Source organism: Fusarium keratoplasticum, chromosome 3, assembly GCF_025433545.1.
Source record: "Fusarium keratoplasticum isolate Fu6.1 chromosome 3, whole genome shotgun sequence".
NCBI classification, from domain to species: Eukaryota; Fungi; Ascomycota; class Sordariomycetes; order Hypocreales; family Nectriaceae; genus Fusarium; species Fusarium keratoplasticum.
The window spans coordinates 1,872,595-1,892,184 of record NC_070531.1 but is presented as its reverse complement, the minus strand read 5'-3'; the positions used below and the strand labels follow the sequence as shown (position 1 = coordinate 1,892,184).

Here is a 19,590-nt window from a genome sequence, read left to right as displayed (position 1 = left end):
CCAACGCACTCCGAAACCTAACCGGCTGTATATAATCTGATCCACCTCAATAGACGTTTGCAGATGTGTCGATCGGGATGGGCAAGTGTAAAATATGAGTATATCCCGAGAAAAAGCAACCCCAGCCCCCCCGACAGAGAGGAATGCCTTTGTGGCAGCGGCAGAGGCACGTCGCCTATGCCGCGGGCCAAAGTGAATGAGATGCCGCCAAATGATGGATAGCTCCATATGCGATATGTCCTCGGTCTTGTGCTAAATAGGTAGTCTGTTTCAAATCAACATTCGTTCCTTGGGATAATGCCCCTCTATATCCTGGGGCGGCAAGGGCGTCTAGCCGTAAACCATGACCGAACGCCGTAATGAATGAAGTAGAGAGGCCGTTTCTCATCGTCCTTTGTCTCCCGTCGCCGCGCCGCGCCCCGTCCGAGCCCGTCTGTTCCGAGCGTAATATTAACCGGCTACCGAGCTCCATGATACTGACTCGCGTCGGTCGAATCCGAATCTGATTCCGTCCGTCATGGAGATACCGCAGAAGCCGTTCGGTATCTGCTGGCCGGGTGCAGGCTCGTCGTATAATTGAGCCTCCTACTCCGTAGCGCGGGGGTGCAGTCCGTCGACTGGCCATTAATCCTTTGTCGCTGGTACGCGAATGGCCCATTGCGAGCCTCCATCATCCTCTAGCCGATGACAACTCTTGCGCCTTCCTTGCCCAACACACCTCTCTCCTTTGGCTTCGGGCTGTTTGTGCGGCCCTTCTTGCCCTTGAGGAATCCAAACATGCCGCCAGAGCCCTCAGCCTTGCCGTCTGCCACATTGTTGGCATCGGTAGGCAGCGTCGCATCCTGCCGAGCCAGCTCAGACCAGCTACCGCCACCATCAAGCGTTACCTGAACACCTCCCGTGGGACTTGTGACGCGTTGACCAGCAATGATGGGAACGTGACGAGCCCGGAAGTCATTCTGGTATGGAGGTGGCGGTGCAGGCCGGACCGGACGGCCTTGTCGGCTTTCATTGCTGAGACTCGGGTTGAGGGGTGATTGCTGATAACCTCCGTTGGATGCTGGCATGGGTGTGGCCTCATCCGTCGTGAGAGCCTGGGGACCCTGATCTGCTGACTCGTTGTTCTGGTTCTGGTTCTGGTTCTGGTTATGGGCTTCCTCGGTGGCGCCTTCAGTAATTCTTACGTGGCTGGTCAGCATAGGAACAACAAGGGGAACTTGGCAGACAATGACTCACCTCTTGTATGCAGCCACCGTGTAATCAAACGGCCTGAAGTCAGTCTCGATCATGCGGTATAGCTCATCTTCCCGGATCTCCTTATCAGTTGCATCTTCCTTTAGACGCTCGCGGGGCTTCTGACGTCTTGCACGGGCCTCGAGAGGCGCCTCTTCCAAAAGCAGTTCCTCAAGGTCGTACGTGGCGTCAAAATTGGTCTTGTCGGAAGAAGGCACAAAGATAGGCTCGATTCGCTTTTGCTCCAGAAGCTCGAAATCGAAGCATTTGAAGAATTCGTTATTGATGAAGCTCTCCCATGTCGATCCCATTCGAGTTTCTCGGTTCGGGTCGAGGGCGGAGCCGATTGCGTAGAGGCATGCGAGGGAAACGGGAGGCTGTGTTACCGGATATTTAGGGTTTGCGGCCTGGATTTGCTGGCTGAGGGATCCTTCGGAACCGCCCTCGAAAGGTCGCTACATTGGGTCAGCGTCTTTGGACTTGGGAGTGGCCTTTGCTGCGTCTGGCAGGACTTCATTATGCCGAACGTACCTTATTGTAGATGCACTCGTAGAACAAGACTCCCAGTGACCACCAATCTGCTCGCACATCGTATCCCTTCCCGGCGTACACCTCGGGGGCGAGGTAAGCCAGAGTGCCGGATTTGCTCGTGAGAGTGCGGCCCTTGACCACGTCGGAAGCAACGTTCTGCCACCGGTTAGCTTCGCCCTGTTGTCGGGAATCACGGAAAGCATACAAAATCAGTCAAATGAACATGTCCATCGGCATCCAGGAGAACGTTGTCGGGCTTGATGTCTCGGTGGATGATATTTTGGGCGTGCACGTATCGCAAGGCGCATCCCAGTTCAGCAATCCAGAATCTGACCGCCTCTTCGGTAAATGTCTTTCTCGAGATGTGGAATCGCAAATCACCGCCCGTCATCAAATCGACTACAAGATACCTATTGCTGCGGGTGAGCCACTACTGTGTTGCAAGGTGGATAGAGGCCGGACAGGGGCGTACATGTATTCAATGTCCTGGAAACTGTATCTCAAGTTACAGATGAAAGGGTGGTTGACGTATTCGAGCATTCGGCGCTCACGGATGATGTTACGGACGCTCTCGGATCGTACGACTGCGGGAATGGCATCGCGATTAGCTCAGCTCGAGGACAATAGACATTGCACCACACGGAAAGACCACGCAGACGATTGCCGGTACAGGCACGAGTGATACGGCTCAGGGGCGTTGTTCAAGGCCAGCAGTAGGACGCAACAACTAGGAACAGAGACCTACCTTCATCTTTGCGAATGTATTTGAGGGCAAAGGACAAATTGGTGTCCTTGCGTTCGACGATTCGAACCTTTCCAAAGGCGCCTCGGCCGACGACTCGCAACAGACGGAAGTGATTGAGGTTCACTGTAAGTAATAGTGTCAGTATAATACCCAAGACATTTGTTGCACAATTACTCGATCAAGTCGTGTTGTTGCAAATACGGGGCCCAACGAGGACAGAAGAGGTTCGCGCCATGCACGGCACACGTGGGAAATCGGACGGTGCCAAGGGACTTGCGGCTGAAGACGACGAACGACTAGAAGGAGGAAGAGGCGATGGAAGAAGGCGAGGACCAAGAGATCGGGGACAGCGGTAGGCGGTTCACGTACCTTCGCCGTTGAGGTCGACGGGCTTTCCCTGGCCGTTGCCCATCGTGAGGGGATGGATGTGGTGGACGACGTTGAATTATCGTGATCGGTGACAAAGTCCCATGCTGAGTCTCGAGTTGTAAGGAATGGAGCACGAGTGGAGTCGGAACGCCGTGGCAGTATCTAGCAGGGGCACTGTCCTTGGGTGTGATGTATGTAGGTACTGTAGTAAAGAATGCTGTGACGACGTTGACGACGATGATGCGAGGCAGAAGCAGGCCCAACTCAAAAGTCAAGTCAGCAGCAAACAAGGCTGGGGCGCTTGTGAAGTTGGAATCGGGACTTGGTGGAAGCAGGGTCTGGTCTGGACCTTGGCGGGCGGCGCAACCACGGGAGGCGAGACGAGGCGAGATCGGCTCTGCTGTGCAGCGCAGTTGGGGTGATCGGTTCGCTTTTGGGGATGTCGTCGGAGGAGGTGGCGGCGGGAAGAGCAGGCAATTCGGGGAGGGCGTGCGACTTTGTTTGGGGGGAGGGGACCTTTTGAGGGGGAAAAGGAGGACGAGGAGGGGGCTTGTGGAGGCGTTTTGAGGATGCCAAATTGCTTTGCTCCGGGCGTTCAAGAACGAGGCCCCGTTGGCAGATGGCGACGATGATGGCGACAAAACGATTCGTTTGGCGATGATGATGGGGTGACGTTTGGGCGTTTGCGATGCGCTTCCAACGATGTTCTAGACGTCCGTCTGTACGGTACGGTACGGCAGCGCAGCGAGTCCAGTCGAAGAAGCAAGCAGCAACCTGACAGGACGGGACAGTCAAGGAGGAAGAAGGAGAGGAGCCTGGTCTGGCCCGGTAGGAGAGTCGCAAGTGGAAGGGAGGGGGGAGACTAGTTGGGTCCGTTCTAAGGTCTGAGGGTTGGAGGGTCTTGACAGAGTGAGCGAGGGTGCAGAACAGGACAGTAGTAGGTGACTTTTTTCTGGAGCAACCTCCAAGCGTCGAATGGCAGGCAAATAGGCCAGAGACAGCGACAAAACAGCAGAAACTGAACAGACGGCCACGCCGTCAAAGGACGATGATCCCACTCAATTTGCCAGCCAAGCACCGCACCACGGCAGGTCAGTAGGTACCTCTCTCGACTCGACACTGAGGTGCCCTCAAGAGGACAACCGAGAGACAAGTCTGGTCTGTGCCAACGTACCCAGAATGGACCGTCTTGCAGGTGGTCCGTACGGTTCTAGTTCCCTTGCAAGAGTCAAGAGCACGGACAACCGCAGGGCAGGGGTCCAGAAGTGGTGGATGATTTGAGTGAGTGTAAGAGAGGTACCGACGAGGTACGGACAGGACAGCAGCAGCAGCAGCAGCAACAATCACTCTCGACGGCCGGGAAGCCAGGTCCAGAACAGAAAGGATTGTCGTTACTGGCGTAGCCGTAGACGACTTGATGACGGGAGAGCCGGGGCCATGTCAATGGGATGGACCAAATCAATGAACGGATGGCGTCGAACCTGGGGGGAATGTGAGAATGTCACCACCTCATGGCGGCCGTGTAAGACGAGCCTGACTGCGCACTCCACCGGCAACCCGCCAGCCAGACTTGACTGCTCATGCTGGTCCAAACCAGTAGGGGACGACTGCCCGAGGATGGATTGCTGCTACGACGTACTGAACTGTCCTGGGTCAAGTGTAGAGTGCCAACGAACGCTATTGCGGCGCGAGCACCTAGACCAGGGCGTATCGTGGCCAGGCGTGGGCTAGAGTTAGAACCAGAGGTACAGCGGTACGTGGGACAGGACGGAGCTGGTCCAGCTTGGGTAAGGCGGGTGAAGCCAAAAGCCGCCAGGTCTGGGCCTGAGTGGGAGGGAGGATGGGGTGGAATGGCTGAGACCCAATGGCATGGGATGGATGGAGATGGGACAATCAATGTCATGGAGATAATGGACGTTGATGGATTTGAGTGGACCTGAAGCCAACCTGAGGCAGGTACCTTACCTCACCTCACCTACCACAGGATATCTCAGCCCGGGTGCCTGCATGGACTTGATGCAGGCAGCAAATCGTATGTCACGGGATTCTCGTTATTTCTGCCTCCCCTCCTGTCTTGCCTCGCCTTTACACCTTATTAGCATGGATCGTCCTCTCACTATTCCCGGCCCCGTGCCTGTCTGCTGGCTCAGAGTTGAGTTCATTCACCGCGGCCCCAGACCGCGACAAGGGTCCTGACTCTTTGCCCGCTGTTGTTGCCCGTACCCTTGCCCCGTGCCGTTGAATTGGGGGAGGGTGTCCAACGTCCCTAGGTGCAGCCGACCTGTAACACAGCCGGTCAGTGATAATCATCGATACGTCAGTCCCCTTTTCATCAAATGCCTTTGTTTTCGCGATCCTTTTTCCCATCTGCAGCCACCCAGGGCCACTGGCTTGACGGTGCCTTTTTACCCTTTTGCTGTCCCTCGGCGTGTCCGAGGTGGGAGCGCTTGCGGGGATTCGGCGCGTGGCGGAGAGAGCCAGTCTAACCACTGAACAGCTTGACAACTCCCGGCAATCAGTTCAGGGAACCCAAGCATTGAACGCCTAGGTACCCCAAGTACCTATTGACACATCCTCAACCTGGGACCACTCTGGTGCGCCCCTCAACCCCTGCAACTCAACCGCACAGCGCCCAATCGCGGGAGCGTTTCCCCTAAATCTTACATGGCCGACTCTCAGCGCGCACGATCTACATGCCGGTACATGCGATACCTTCTCGGCGGGTCTGCGTGCCCACTAGCTCCCAGCAACACCGGCTTGCCTTCCTCGTGCGCTCCTCGTGCTCTCCTCGTGCTCTCCTCGTGCTCTTTTAGCCAATTGGACCCTCATCCTAGTGTACCCCCAATCGCCGTCAGCCACACAGGAAACCAGGCTGGCTGCAGTTTCGATGCTGGGAACCAACACAGGACAGCTGCTTGCTTACCACAGAATCCTGATATCAAACTCCTAAACACGACCAAGACCGTCAGGATGGGAAAGGATCTACTGAGCTTCAGCTTTACTGTGACGCAGTGGTGGTCCCTTGCTTAGGCTCACCGGAGAAACATCCTTTTCTGTCCCCATGCCTTAGTACACATGGCGCCGGTTGACGATCATCCCTATGGATCCTGCGTCAAAACTGTTGTTGCTTCAGGGTGCGCCATAGTGTCTTGATCTGCTCGTTACGCAGCACCACCAACAAGAGAAACAACAGAGTTGGCGTCGTCGCCTACGGGCGCCACGAAGCCACAGGGACCGCCAACCGTGGAGCGGCGGACACGCGGCGATCAAGCCCTCTGTCAGCCTCCGGAGATCTGGAGCTCGTCACGTCGTGTTGTTGGTCAGCATCCTCGTCTGCCACTCTTACTTGTGTCCCAGACTGGCCTTTCACATCTGTTACCGGCCGCCATGTCCATCGTCACCACAACCAATACCCAATCCGCTGGGCCGCTGATGTCGATGGGACAGGCTCCGATCTCCTTTTTTCACCTGGCCCCTGCATGAATGCCAAACCATCACAGTCGTACAGCGCGTCAACACGGTCAGCTTGGCGGCTCCCTTTCTTCAGGAGCAAACAGCCAGACCGGATCTGCAGTGCGACCCGGCATCGTTCTGGAAGATTTCGGTTCGAGTGTCACTGCAGCCCCCTTACATGCGTGTTGAGACGCCCTTCATATGCAGATAAGCGACGGAGATGCCCGTGGCGGACTGCCATGGGATGGTTGTGCTGAGTGACCTTGTGGCGCCTCCATATTAACCAAGGTAGGCATTCCCGTTGCCGCGTTCCGGTGCTAACGGCAATGCCTACTCCCTTTGGTCCTTATCCTCGCACCTCGAGAGACCAGGGAACAGCCTAGCAGGTGCGTGGAAACAAACGATGGCTCACCGGCTACAATACAGGCTGATATAGGTACAAGTACGATGGCACATGGTACAGGCACATTCATTGCCCACCCTCCACGCCGACCCCTTGCTCCCACATGATTGTGGAAATAACGGCTGTCGATGGCACCAAAAAGCAAAACCACATTTCAGGTCCCCTGCTGCAACGGCGCCGCCTGGCTGCTGCAGCCAACCACTTCCAGAAGCCGCACAGAGGCAGATGAACCAGCCAGATGTCCCGAGGCGTTTCACAGCCTGCATCCACGGCGTTCCAGCCAGCCTCTGACGGGTGAGCGTCATAAGTGGCAGAAGTTGCAAGGCTGCATGTCGTTGTCGTCTGAAAAACGTTTCCGGGGGCCTGTCGACTCGACCCATGCCCGCCGATCCTCCTATTCTGTGGCGCCGCAGCCGCCTCCTGATCTCGACATTTACTCGTAGAGATGGCATCCCGTGGATTTGAACCTCGCTTGCACTTGAAGCCATTCCTTGGCCAGAGCATTGCTATGTGTGTGTGTACCCCGGCGAGAGGCATGTGAAGATGGCTCCCGACTGCGCCGGAAGCTCGACCAAGGCGGCCATGAACAGGGTCCATCCCGACAAACGTCACTTTAGCGAGCACCATTTTCCTTCAACTTGGCGAGGTATTAAGATGATGAACCCATCCAAAGGCGGGCCAGTTTTGCTACTTCACTTTCACAGCCAATGGAATTGCCATGCGGGGAGATGCCACGGAATTGTTCTAGAAAACTTCAGCTCAACAATGGACGCCTCTCGGGCGATGCCGCCGGCCATCAACAGGTTGGCTGCCTTAGCCTGGGCCAAGAGCCTCACTTCAGATCTCGGATCTCCGCGCAGCATCTCGGCCGTTGTCCGTCTGGCTGCTTTTTGCTTTTTTTCTCTTCCCGTGTCTGCTGGGAATGCCCTTGGGTTATGTCCTCCAATCAGTGGGAATATCCTGAATACCAAAGAAAGGTGGCAGAGTTAGACAACTTACACCGGCGGAACCGCCGGCTCAGTGAAGCTGCCAAAGAAACCCCCGATCTTTTGACAGCACTCTAACCACGTATCTGGCTTCTTCACTGGGTTGGAGTAGTAGTGGCGTGATTTGGTACTGCACTGGCCGTTTGATGAACCAGGAGACGGGGCATGTTGGCTACAACACCAACAGTCATGCCAAATCCGGAGTGCCTCACCGCTACCATCAACATCTGCGGGTTCTCAGAGCGCCAGGTTTGGAAGTGTCAGATCTGGCAGCCTCCATACCAGGGCTTGGGACAGGTTGGTCCGGGGTTGAGATGAGTGTCTCAGATCCTACGACTCTACATAGTGCCATCATCGGGAGCCTGCGAGCCGGTTTTGTGCTCGTGATGATCGACTCGGGAAGGCGATGGCATCGAACCACTCGTCGTTGTTTGCCTCAGTAGTCTTTCATCCGGACTACCGGACTGTTTGCCATTATGGTCACCGACTTTGTTCGTCCCGTTTTGTTGTTCAGCTCGATAGCCCGAAGCTTGGATCGACGAGGGGTCAGAAATCACGGCTGGCAATTTCATCTTCTGCCACGTCTCGATATGTCGGCTGAGATGCGGGCTTCTGGTTCAGAGCACAGGGCGTGTTTGGGGCCCCGGATCCGCGATGGCTTGATTGTCGCTTGTGCTGGACCTTCCGCTCTGTCACGATCGGGGTGAACCAACAGGATCGAGGATCTTGGGGGAGGTTGAGCTGCATGTCCCAGTCTTGTAGCTTGCAGGCTACATTGGGGTTTCCCTTTGCAACCAGGCAATGCTCGCTTCGGGGCTAGTCTCCATTGTGCCGTCGATACCTCACTTGAACAACCGTACGACTGCAATGCTATACAGCCCCTTTAAGCGATGTCAAGATCCATGCAACATTGGGGTGCGTGAAGGGTTGACGACTAGGGCCTGGCGCTTGGCAACGGCCTAACATTCATCAGACCATGTCTTGGGTGAAGCCAGGTGCTTCGTCGAGTGGGAGAGTCTTTTTGATTCCCACACAGCACGATGCTATTGCTAACGAGAAAGAATTTTAGTTCTGAAGCTCAAAAGGGCTTCATTATGTCTTCCTGTTGAAACTACGTAGTCAAGTAGTTAAGTGGATATGGGTCACGGCTATCCACAATGCAAAGTGATGACGATGGCTGCCACTTACACCAGAGGTGACAGTTCGATGACGTCAAAAGAAGCTCTCGATCGAAATAACCACGCTTGATCTCGGAAGCCTCAAAGTGGTTTCCTTCTCAGATTTACCAACTCAATTGACCGTAGAGTCTCTGTCTTGATGTTCAAGTAATCCTACAGCTTCAATTGCGTTCACATCATCATCATCATCGTCACCATGCCTCTCCTCCGCAACGTCCTCCGTGCGACTCAAACCACCGTCCGCCCTCTCCACACGACTTCACGCCTACGAGGGCCCTACAAAAACTCTCAGGATCGCGAATCGCTCCGCCCCGTGAGCAACGAGAACACAAAGTCTGGGCGTGACGAGCAAGTGGCTAGCGAGCACGCCGAGACTGCCTTTGACCCCAACACGACACGGCCCGAAGAAGCAGCGGCCCAGACACGGCAAAGAACCAGCAAGAAGGGCCCCGAGGGCGAGGACCCTCTCCACGCGAGCGGTGCGAATCAGGACATCAGCAAGCCGTTGGGGGATGAGAAGACGATCAAGAAGACGGGTGCTGGGAAAGAGACCTCCAAGGGAGGGGCGAGCCAGGAAGGAAGTGCGCCGAAGAAGGGAGAGCTAAAGAAGGTGTGATGTTGGGAACTACAAGAGGAAGTCAAGGTGTCTGTCTAATGCAAGATGGACAACTTCTTGGAGGAGACGCTGGAGCCCGGTACCCAGAGCTACCGTTGACTTGTGGATAAGTTGGTTACCAGGATCATATTCCCTAATGAATGAGCTACGGCTGCTGTGCCAGGCGAGACTACCAATATCAACCTGTGACTATGCCTTGATCCAGTTCTAATTGTCGACGAATCTGCTTTGATAGGTAGCAGTCATCAAACTGAATAGGCACACCATCCACGCGGTCCAAGAAAAAGATGAGACGCCAAAAGGGCAAAGGATTTCTAACCCTTAGGAAAGACTCCTATTTTGCGAGGAAATCATCCACCTAATATGTGAGAAGAATTAGGAAAAACTATGATTATAATAATCAGTAACGTATATGATAAGCAAGTGTCACAGTTATGCAAGTGTCACAGCTGGACTGTGCACTAAAACTAGGATTTTCTAACTTTAATAAAAACTTAAATAGAATAGCTAAAAACTTAAAAAGAGTGTTTCTAGCTATTTAACTTATAGATAAACTATATATAATTTTTATAGATTTTTAAAAAATCTACTTTATAGAGAAATAGCTATTTATACAGTGCGAATAGGTTTTCTCTATACTTCCCTATACGAATTTTTCTAATAATCTATAAGAATTAGGGTGAGTAATATATTATATAATCATACTAACTTCTAATTTTTAGCCTTTTTGAGCTTAGTTTTAATTTTCTAGAATTTTTTCAAAAACCCTTATTTTAACTAAAATCAAATTGTGACACTTGCATGACTGTGACACTTGCTATACATATACGTTACTCTATAAATACTTTACTTTCCTTGGGCCGCATCCCCCGGATGGCTCCGTTGATCTGCCCCACATCTCCGTCCTCCTCCTCCGGCAGGTCCTGAGCAATAGGCAGGAGAGACCCTATGTGACCTCCGGTCCCTAACTCTGCTAGAGTGCAGGCGCGACACATTCGTTATGGAGTATTTCTTTTCGGAGTTGACACTGTTAAATCCAGACATCTTCATCATCAGCATCAACTACTACCTTCGAACCAACTCACTCCCAAAGATTCAACTGATTATCAGTATCAACCCCGGTATAACCTCACTCATGCAACAAGTCTCAAGATTTTCAGCAATTTCTGAGTTACCCCGGTCCGAATTGAGCAAGAATGCCCACTGCTCAGCTCAATATCGAAGAACTTCTCCGTCTGCGCGTGGAGGAAATCTCCCGCTTCCTAGATGCAGGGCCGGGACAATATGGGGAGGTTAAGGCTAGTCTTATCGCTGCAAGTATCAATGGACTATTCCGGGAATTCTGGGAAAGGGAGTTTCAGAATGAGGACAAGATCCCAGAGTTCTTCCGGCGGCTGTGGAACCTGATCATCTCTATGGCGTCCCGGATACAACCCGAGGATGAGCGCTTCCACATGCTTGTGCGGTTGTTGAAACGACTCCAAAACCTGCGTTCTGGGTTGGTTCTGCCATGGCTTGGTATGGCGGCGGTGTGGAAGGATATGCCGCTGCTTGGGGAATGCTTGCGCGAGGTCGCAGACTGTCAGTTTTCCCTTGATGCTTTTCACAGCCAAGTGTCACTGGGCTGACAAGTTGACCAGCTTCCTTTATGACTACTACTTCTTCTTCTCCGGTTAAATGGATCTCTTTGCAGTCCTTATTTGCCCGCCTCTACGGCAAGGGGATCGCGGAGCGTACCGACCTTGCCATCTGGGTGCTGCGTGAAGCGCTAGAAGAGTCGTTGCCGTACGGTTCGGCGCGCCATGCGATGCTGGAGGGGGCATGCCAATAGATTCAGCATGCAGGTCAAGCCTTGTTCATACGTGCCCAGTCCACTAAAAGGCTGACGGACTCTGAAGCCCGGGTGTTGAGAGTCGGCGGGCTGGCCAAGGGTATGCAGCCTGGTGTAACCAAGGATCGATGGGAATTTTGGCGGCGGAGGCTGGAACTGCTGGGGGAACAGTCGGAGCAGGGAGTGAAGCGAAAGGTGGAATATGCTGCGAGACACATGAAAGTGCTGGAAGAAGCGTATGCCAGGAGGGAGACGAGGCAGTTGAGGCAGCAGTTCGTGAGTGATTGGTTGGCGGCCGACAATTGACAATCAGCGGGTGACGGTTGATATACAGACACGTATCAAGTGGTAGAAGCAAGCGGTTATCCATAGATTCAATCAAGAGGCACAAGAAAATGTGCAATCGTGTTCATCATGTCGGTGTAAATGCCAAAACCCACCATGGCTCAAACTCCCAGACGCCAGACTTATTGATGCATAAAACGACCAGGTGATGCCTTTCAAGCGTACATCATATCGCCATCCTCCTCCTCGCTGTCTTCGACGACCGGAACCTCCTTCTTCTTGGCCAAGTCCTGGCGACACATGGGACAGGTGCCCTTGCTGCGCAGCCAGGGACCGACGCACTCGAGGTCGAAGCGGTGGGCGCCGTTGCAGGGAAGCTCGACGACGAGACAGTACTCGTCCTCGAGATAGGGCACCTTGCAGATGGCGCAGTCGTCGTCCTTGTCGAGGGTCTTGCGGTTCACCCGATCGAGAGAGTCGACAAACTCTTGCGACACGCCGCGCAGACGGGTGGGGGGATCATGGATGTCGTCCTCAAGGGAGCTGATGAGGGACTCGAGGAACTCGCGGTTGCCCTCGGTCGGAGCGGTGACGTGCAAGGTCTGCAGCTGATCCTGGAGGAGGCGGAAGAGGGCGGCCGTGTCAACGGGTGTGGGCGTCGCGTGCGGGTTGTGGTGCGGGGTCTGGTCGCCCGAGGGCTCAGAGAGCTGGTTGAGGAGGGAGAAGAAGGAGGCCATGTCGACGCGGCGGCCGGAGCGGCGAGGCTCGGCGAACTTGACGTTGTGCTCGACTTGAGATTGTTAGTAGAGGTTTGCGATGGATGGAGGGGGAGGGGTTGATACCTTCGTATTGAGTAGCCATTGCGAGTATGTAGCGGGTGGCGAGGTGTTCTGGAGAGTATTGGTGTTTAGTGAGGTATAGTATTTGTAAAAGAGAGCAAGATGATATAAGTGGAGGGCCTAGGCGACAGGATATCGTCGTGGACAGTTCAAGTCAGACGCAGGCAGAAGATGATGTCGCAAGTCAAAAATCCATGGTCCGGGTCTGTCTGCGGAGGCGGAAGGTGGGGAACTTGTAAAGAGCTTAGCAGCTTGGACCCCTGCGAACCACTGAAGCTTGGCGCTGAGAGGGACGATATGGAGGTCAGCGCTTGAGATCTTGGGACTCGATTAGATGCTGACAGCTTCACTTACACGTTCTTTCATCTGATGTCTTTTGGAGTAAAGTATCATGCATCGAATTAAACCCAATTCTAGTACCCAAGCCACTGTTTTGGGCCCTGGATAGTTATCACATGTCAATAGAAACCGGCTGATATCAGCCAGTGCTGTGCATGGCGTCACCACCCCGAAAGTCCGCTCCGCCCGGGGTTAGCATCTCTCGATTCTCTTGTCTCCAGACCTGATTCAAAGTTTCAGCTCCTTCTCACACCATATATAAACTGGGGGCCTGTTCTCGTCTCGAGTCTCTTGGCTGTCGTTTCTAGTCTTGATACCCCTGTACCTGTTTGATACCCACCGATAAAACCTTTTTGCAAAGCTGCTGAAGATAACAACCTTGAATCGACAAGCACATCATCGAGAATCACGCACAATGGCGACTACCCCTCCTTCTGCTGCCATCATCGGCTCTACCGGCCTCGTCGGCGGCCACATCCTATCGACCCTCCTCGCCGTCGAGACATTCACTCCCGTCCATACCATCACCCGCCGCGCACCCAAGGCCGAATCGCCTCGCCTCGACGCCGTCGTCGACGCAGACACCTCCAAATGGGCTGGTCTCCTGTCCGGCTTCGCGCCCACGCCCTCGGTCGTCTTTTCCGCCCTGGGCACTACACGCGCTGCTGCCGGAGGACTCGCCAACCAGTGGAAGATTGATCACGACCTCAATGTTGAGCTTGTCAAGGCAGCCAAGGCTGCGGGTACGGGAACATTCGTCTTTATCTCGAGCGCGGGCACGCGGGGCTTCCCTTCGAGCATGGCGCCATACAGCAAGATGAAGAACGGCGTCGAGGACGCAATCAAGGAGCAGGATTTCCAGCAGGCCGTCATCCTCAAGCCAGGCATGATCCTCGGCCACAGGGAGCAGGGCCGCGCGCTCGAGGGCATCTTCCAGGGAGCTGTCAACGGGATCGGCAAACTCAGCACCGCGGTAAAGGACGCGGTTGGTCAGGACGCCGAGGTGATTGGAAGGGCAGCCGTCAAGGCTGCGCAGTTGGCCGCTGAGGGCAAGGCGCCCAGCAAGTACTGGGTCATTGAGGCGGCCGACATTGTCAGGCTGGGACGGACAGAGTGGGCGGGCAAGGAGAAGGCCGAGGAGGAGGTGAAGGCACAGGCGTAGTGAGACGGATGATCTATGTTGGATCTCTATCACGGTCACTTTTATGCGCTGGCAGATGTCGTCACACGCTCCTTTTTGCCTCTGTTGCTCTCGGACTCGAAGCCCAGAGATGCTACACTACGTTGCGCTGCCTTTCACAACCTCACCAAGTTGTACTTGTGTTTTCTTGAGAGCATGTGGATGCTCATATCTGCCGGGTTTGGCCTCCCGTAAAGGTCAAGACTCTTCTAGTTTCTGATACCATTGTTGGAGGAATTGCGTGAGAAGGGATGAAATTGACGAATACCAGAGAATATCGGCAGAGAAGACCTGACAGGGAGAGAGTAGGAATTATATCAATACCCCATCTATCAACTCATCTTATATGGCTTCAAACTGAGAGTGAATGTACGTACGAGTGAGACAGAATGACTTGTTACTGCACGTATTATTAGTCGAGTCAGCCCGTCCGTCCGTCTTGCGCCAGTCTTACAAAGCAACCATCAATCTTATCTCCACAACTAGGTAGAGATATATACCTCTTTCTCTCCCCCTTCTGCCTGTTCACACTCATCTCACAGCCAATTGAACAAAAAAGCCACTATCCAGGGCATAGTAAGCACACGGAAGACAACTCTCCGAATCTCACCCTCCTTCCTCCGCACTTCGACGTCCCTAACACTTCCGCGCGCCGGTTTTCTGCCCCGCGCCGAGCCCCACCGCTGGCACGCTCATCATCGCCAGCCCTCCATCGTCTTCTATCAAGTTCTCACTCTGAGACTCACCTACTCACTCACAAGAACCTGTCCACAGTGAGAACTGAATCTCTATACACTTGTGCAAGGCACAAGACTAACTTTGACTATAGCTTTTGGTCAAATATTCTATCTGACGAGAGAGACAACCTCTTGGTTGTGAGCAAAAACATCATCTAGACCAGTTATCACCGACTTCAAGATAACAATGTCCTCTCGTCCCTCCATCGTCGGCCCTGATGCTGGGCCCGACGCCCCTTATCCTCTTCACATGGAGGGCAATGTAATCTCTGGCTTTGGCCGGGGCTCCAAAGAGGTACGCAAATACTCTCACCGTGGACGATCAAAGACTCACAAAGCCTTCAGCTCGGCATCCCAACTGCCAACCTCCCTGTAGACGCTGCCCTCACCCCCTGGATCGCCGATATGCCCTCGGGAGTCTACTTTGGTTACGCCTCCCTCGCCCTGCCCAGCACGCACCCGGATCACCCCGATGCGACGACATCCAAGGACGCTCCCAGCAGCAACGAGGCTGCTCTCCTGGCATCTGCCCCTCAGAGCAACCCGCCCTTCCACATCTTCCCCATGGTCATGTCCATTGGCTACAACCCCTTTTACAAGAACACCGTCCGCAGCGCCGAGGTCCACCTCCTGCACAAGTTCACTGCTGATTTCTACGACGTGCCCATGCGTCTGCTCATCCTCGGTTTCATCCGTGAAGAGAAGGACTACAAGAGCCTAGACGCTCTCATCGAGGATATCAACTTTGACTGCGAGGTCGCCAAGAACAGTCTTGCACGCGAGGGTTGGGTGCCGTCCGAGGGGCGTGTCATTGGTGGTGCAAATATTGATGGGAAGCTGGATGCTCAGTGGCTTACTCGGACCGCGTGATAGACGGATGGGCCGTCGTTTGGATAGACGGACAAGGCAAAAGGCACGAGGAGTTATGGATAAACAAATGGATATAGAAGATACAAGTCTTTCAACACCCCTTGCATTTCATTTCTCGTTTCGCTCTCCTAGTCACTATCCGGGTATCGTGCGAAACCCTCCTCTGCTTATCCAACAGCACCGGCATTAAACCATGTACATGAAACTACATCGCATCATGACTAGTCTCCCATCTAGGGGCACATGCTCTGTCTGGTCTCTCTTCCGGTCTAGGGCCCCTCCCTCGAGGGCCAGGAAGAGAGAGGGCGTATTCTCGTAGAAAAAGAACCTCCCGTCCTGCACAAAGTAAAGGGAGAATGAACGTATCATCAAGGTCCCAGGCAGTCTGCTTCACTAGACTGCGAGTTGCTGAGGTCCTTGGTCAGGTAAATATCGTGGCAAAAACTAGACAATGTTGGTCAATAGCTCGCAAGACAACTTTCATCACAGCAACTCACGTTTATGATAATCATCATGGGAATGTCAAAAACATCCCGCTTAATGGTCCAGCAATAGGTGCATTCCACCTTGCCGTCCTTCTCGATCCTCGAGATGCCGTGCGAGCCGTCGATTCGCGTCACTCGGCTGCTGAGAATGCCTGGTTGCGCATCTTTCTGGGAACCTGGCTCTTTCTGGTCCGGGTCCTGCGGTGCTCGGTACTTGTTGAGTCGACAGCTTCGTTGTACCTTGCCTCGACTATCCTCGAATGCGAGTTGTGAAAAGTCTTGGTAAAACTCGACAACACTATCGTCGTCTAGCAGCTCGCCCAAGAACACGGGCTGAGGTCGTCCACCGCTGAGGTCAAGCATGGCCCTCTGAGGTCGCGGTGTCGTCATCTCGCCTTGCGCGTTGTGTTCTGGCGTGTTGGTTCCGTTGGTCGATCGGCCGCTGTAAACATTGACGTTCAGGTTGGGCTCCTTTCCGAGCAATACATCCTTTGTCCACCCAGTCAGCGCTGTGAATTCCTTGTTAACGGCGGCAACTTCTCCAGATCTTCGGCAGACGATCGTAGGGGCACAGCAGTGCTGGAGGAAATCGTCGTACTCGACCAAGGTACGCTGGAAGCACTTTTCCATAAAGATGAGATCTTGTCTGGTCAGGTCTTTGGTGCAAGAGATGAACGACGGTCGAATCTCGCCAAGCGCTTTGGCGATCCGCAGCAGCTTGTTGCCGGGCAGACGGTTTCGGAGGACGGCCACCATGTTGTGGAATCCGGTGGTATAAGGATACGGCTCCTTGACGCTCTCGTAGATGGCGGCAGAGTCTCGTTGCCTCTTGCCGAGGATCGATTTGGGGCCAGCCTTGTTGTGTTTCGGCCTGGGTCGTGTCGCGGCCGGGACCGTTGGGATACCAGCAAAGTTGTGGTTTGGTGAACCATCCATGCCCGCAACCGAGTGCGGGCTTGCTGTCGTGTCCGTACTTGGGCTGGCAAGGCTCGTAGGCCCAGCTGCAATGGCATAAGCATGGGGTAGTCCGTGCTGGAGGTTGCCCTGCGCATATAGAGACTGGTTATTTTGGTCCATACCCGAGAAGTCGGCCCCCAACATGGGATGATCAAAGCCGTTGCTTGCGTTCCCGAACAGGGCGGCATAGTTTGCCTCAGTCGTTGGAGTTTGTGACATGGAGTTCTCCCGCGGAGGCGTCTCAGCGCCGAGGGCCATCTTGTTGAGGATGCCAAACTCCCATCCGGCGTACTGACTACCAAAGTTGAGACCTTCAAGATCAAAGTTGTACAGGGCAGGGTTACTGGGATCAAAGAGGGCATTGAAGTCCATGTTACCTGCAGGCATCATGTTGTTCATGGGCGTGTGGGCGGCATTGTTGATCGGGCCTTGGAATGACGTCGGGGATGCTTGAGGGTTGAAGGGTGGCAAGCCATCTATGGCAACCGGGGTCTGGGCACCGGCCGAGTAGACAGGCAACGACGCGGTGCTTCCCTGGGAGAAGAAGTTGCTGCCCGTGGTCGACAGGTTATCCGAGTGACTCGAGCTGTGACGATGGCCGTTGGTTCGCGAGGGCGTAGGGTTGGGGTTGTAGTTGGGACCGAGGACGGGTCGAAGGGCCTCCGGGGGAGCATCATGGAGGTATTTGGCCTTCTTGCGGACTCCATCCTGGCAGGCATCGGCGAGGCCTCGCTTGATGCATCTCTGGCATGGTCTCTCATCTCCTATGGGAAGATGTCAGTTTTGAACCTTGCTTATGAGGTACGCCCATCTCAGCCGTCGACCCCCTCCCGTGAGGCGACAAGAAAGGGGTAGCAGCAGAGCCGCAGCCGCAACGCTGGTCGTTGACTGAGGCAACTGAAAGGTCAAACTTCACTAGAGAGAGAACCCGCATCATGATAATCGACGCATAAAGGCACGAGGCCAAGATGGCCGTCGCAAGAGGACTTACCACAAGTCAGATGAGCCCGCTGACACGCAAAGCACGCCCTCCGCGCCTTTTTCCTTCTGGGGCGCAGGGGGTCCTTGGGGTCGTACTTCTTCTTGACCTCGGTGGTGCTCTCGGTGGTGCTCTGCTCCGTCATCTTCTCGTCGTCCTTGAGAAAAGTCTCGGTCTCGTCCTCGTTCTCAGACATGACATCTGAGACCTCAGCACCGTTCTCCTCCATCTCGTGCGGCATGGTGTCTTAGGTTTTATATACAGGCCTGGGGCCGACGCGACGTATGGCGACGGCTGGAATATCCTCCTCTGAGCCCGGGGGCTTTACCTGGGTTGCTGCACAAAGAGCGGCCCGGAAATGCAGGCTCCGAATCACCAGAAACCTTTTTTTGTTTCTCTCTCTTCTCACTCACTCACTCTCTCTTGTCCCCCTTTCAGATACCTTTGCGGAACCACACCTATTCAAGCCTCCGTGGCACAGCCAAGAAGGGGCAGGACCGTCGTCGAATTGGAGTCGCGATGTGCGCTGTTCACAAGGACAACAACCCCCCACGGTGGCGTGGAAATGCGCGCAGGATTTCCCCTGGATCGTCGTTGATGCCGACGCCGGCGCGTGCTATGTGCGTGATGTAAGATTGGGAGCAAGCCTCAGGCCGGGCGGCTGCGCTGCGGTAGGACGAATTATGGCGTTGGGCGCAAACGAGGCCAGAGGGCTGTATGCAGCTATGGTTATGTGAGCAAGCCTTGGCCAGGACGAGACCGAAATTGGTCGGTCAAGCTCGTATTCTGGACGGGGTGTGCTCGGATGAGGCCCAATGGAGTCCACAAGCAGTGTACGCAGAGAGGCGTTCTCGTGCGACGTAGAGGCAGTCGATAGTAAGTCGTAGGCGTCGTGAGGCTGCAGGTGTCGTCACCGAAGAGGCCAAGGAGGTGGAAGAGTCACGGCTCTGATTCGACCAAGGCGGGGGTGGGCTCGATGATCGCCGGGCACAAGACACTCGCGGTCGAGGTTGTAGACGGGGTATTAGAAAGCGGCGCAAGGCGAGGCGACACGACGGACGAGGACGGGCGACAAGGCGACGGGCGACGGACGGACGATGACGAGGGAGGGGAGAAAGAATAGGATGCAGCTACCCGAGGGCCATGAGGGTTGGCTGCACCCAGCACCGGCCAATCTAGCAACAACGCGCACTACAGCGGCTCACACGGCGTCGGCGACCGTAACAGCGGGCTGCGGTGACAGCGTAGCGTTGTGCAGAGATGAGGCATGCGAACCAGGCGCGGCGCGGGGGAGGGAGGAGGAGCGCCGACAGCGCGGAGGAGGCGGATCGCAAATAGCGAGGAGGTCGAACGGGACGATGTGGAATGAAGGATTGAAGGTTGAAGAGGAAGAGAAGAAGAAAAGTCGGAACAAGAGCCGGCGAGGCGATTCGCAGAATAAATCGTCAGCGGTCAATGGCCGATTCGAGCTCTCTGTCAGAAGCCAGAGGGTCAGGCGATGAGGCGGTGGGCTCTCTGGTGGTTGGTGGACAGCGCAGACGCCACAGGACAGGGCAGGACAGGCAGGGCAGTGG

At 54.7% G+C, this 19,590-nt stretch overlaps 7 protein-coding genes across 7 annotated transcripts; 4 read left to right on the top strand and 3 right to left on the bottom strand.

The window, feature by feature from the left end:
* Positions 1-677: 677 nt before the first annotated feature.
* NCS57_00396700 (Protein kinase domain-containing protein) lies at positions 678-2,921 on the bottom strand (the record flags this gene model as incomplete). The annotated part of the gene is made up of 7 exons (XM_053053944.1): positions 678-1,179; positions 1,237-1,688; positions 1,765-1,920; positions 1,970-2,174; positions 2,237-2,348; positions 2,510-2,632; positions 2,879-2,921. 7 exons carry the CDS (start codon positions 2,919-2,921, stop codon positions 678-680), a joined length of 1,593 nt encoding a protein of 530 aa, XP_052916104.1.
* Positions 2,922-9,094: 6,173 nt separating this feature from the next.
* Positions 9,095-9,514, top strand: NCS57_00396600 (uncharacterized protein; the record flags this gene model as incomplete). The annotated part of the gene is made up of 1 exon (XM_053053943.1): positions 9,095-9,514. The coding sequence occupies one exon, from the start codon at positions 9,095-9,097 to the stop codon at positions 9,512-9,514; it is 420 nt and encodes a 139-aa protein (XP_052916103.1).
* Positions 9,515-10,710: 1,196 nt separating this feature from the next.
* NCS57_00396500 (uncharacterized protein) lies at positions 10,711-11,345 on the top strand (the record flags this gene model as incomplete). The annotated part of the gene is made up of 2 exons (XM_053053942.1): positions 10,711-11,095; positions 11,155-11,345. The coding sequence occupies 2 exons, from the start codon at positions 10,711-10,713 to the stop codon at positions 11,343-11,345; spliced, it is 576 nt and encodes a 191-aa protein (XP_052916102.1).
* Positions 11,346-11,845: 500 nt separating this feature from the next.
* NCS57_00396400 (uncharacterized protein) lies at positions 11,846-12,491 on the bottom strand (the record flags this gene model as incomplete). Its single annotated transcript, XM_053053941.1, has 2 exons — positions 11,846-12,420; positions 12,473-12,491. The coding sequence occupies 2 exons, from the start codon at positions 12,489-12,491 to the stop codon at positions 11,846-11,848; spliced, it is 594 nt and encodes a 197-aa protein (XP_052916101.1).
* Positions 12,492-13,223: 732 nt separating this feature from the next.
* NCS57_00396300 (NAD(P)-bd-dom domain-containing protein) lies at positions 13,224-13,970 on the top strand (the record flags this gene model as incomplete). The annotated part of the gene is made up of 1 exon (XM_053053940.1): positions 13,224-13,970. The coding sequence occupies one exon, from the start codon at positions 13,224-13,226 to the stop codon at positions 13,968-13,970; it is 747 nt and encodes a 248-aa protein (XP_052916100.1).
* Positions 13,971-14,912: 942 nt separating this feature from the next.
* NCS57_00396200 (Riboflavin kinase) lies at positions 14,913-15,595 on the top strand (the record flags this gene model as incomplete). Its single annotated transcript, XM_053053939.1, has 2 exons — positions 14,913-15,020; positions 15,071-15,595. 2 exons carry the CDS (start codon positions 14,913-14,915, stop codon positions 15,593-15,595), a joined length of 633 nt encoding a protein of 210 aa, XP_052916099.1.
* A 393-nt stretch (positions 15,596-15,988) lies between these two features.
* Positions 15,989-18,257, bottom strand: NCS57_00396100 (uncharacterized protein; the record flags this gene model as incomplete). Its single annotated transcript, XM_053053938.1, has 3 exons — positions 15,989-16,039; positions 16,093-17,801; positions 18,029-18,257. The coding sequence occupies 3 exons, from the start codon at positions 18,255-18,257 to the stop codon at positions 15,989-15,991; spliced, it is 1,989 nt and encodes a 662-aa protein (XP_052916098.1).
* Between the last annotated feature and the right edge of the window lie 1,333 nt (positions 18,258-19,590).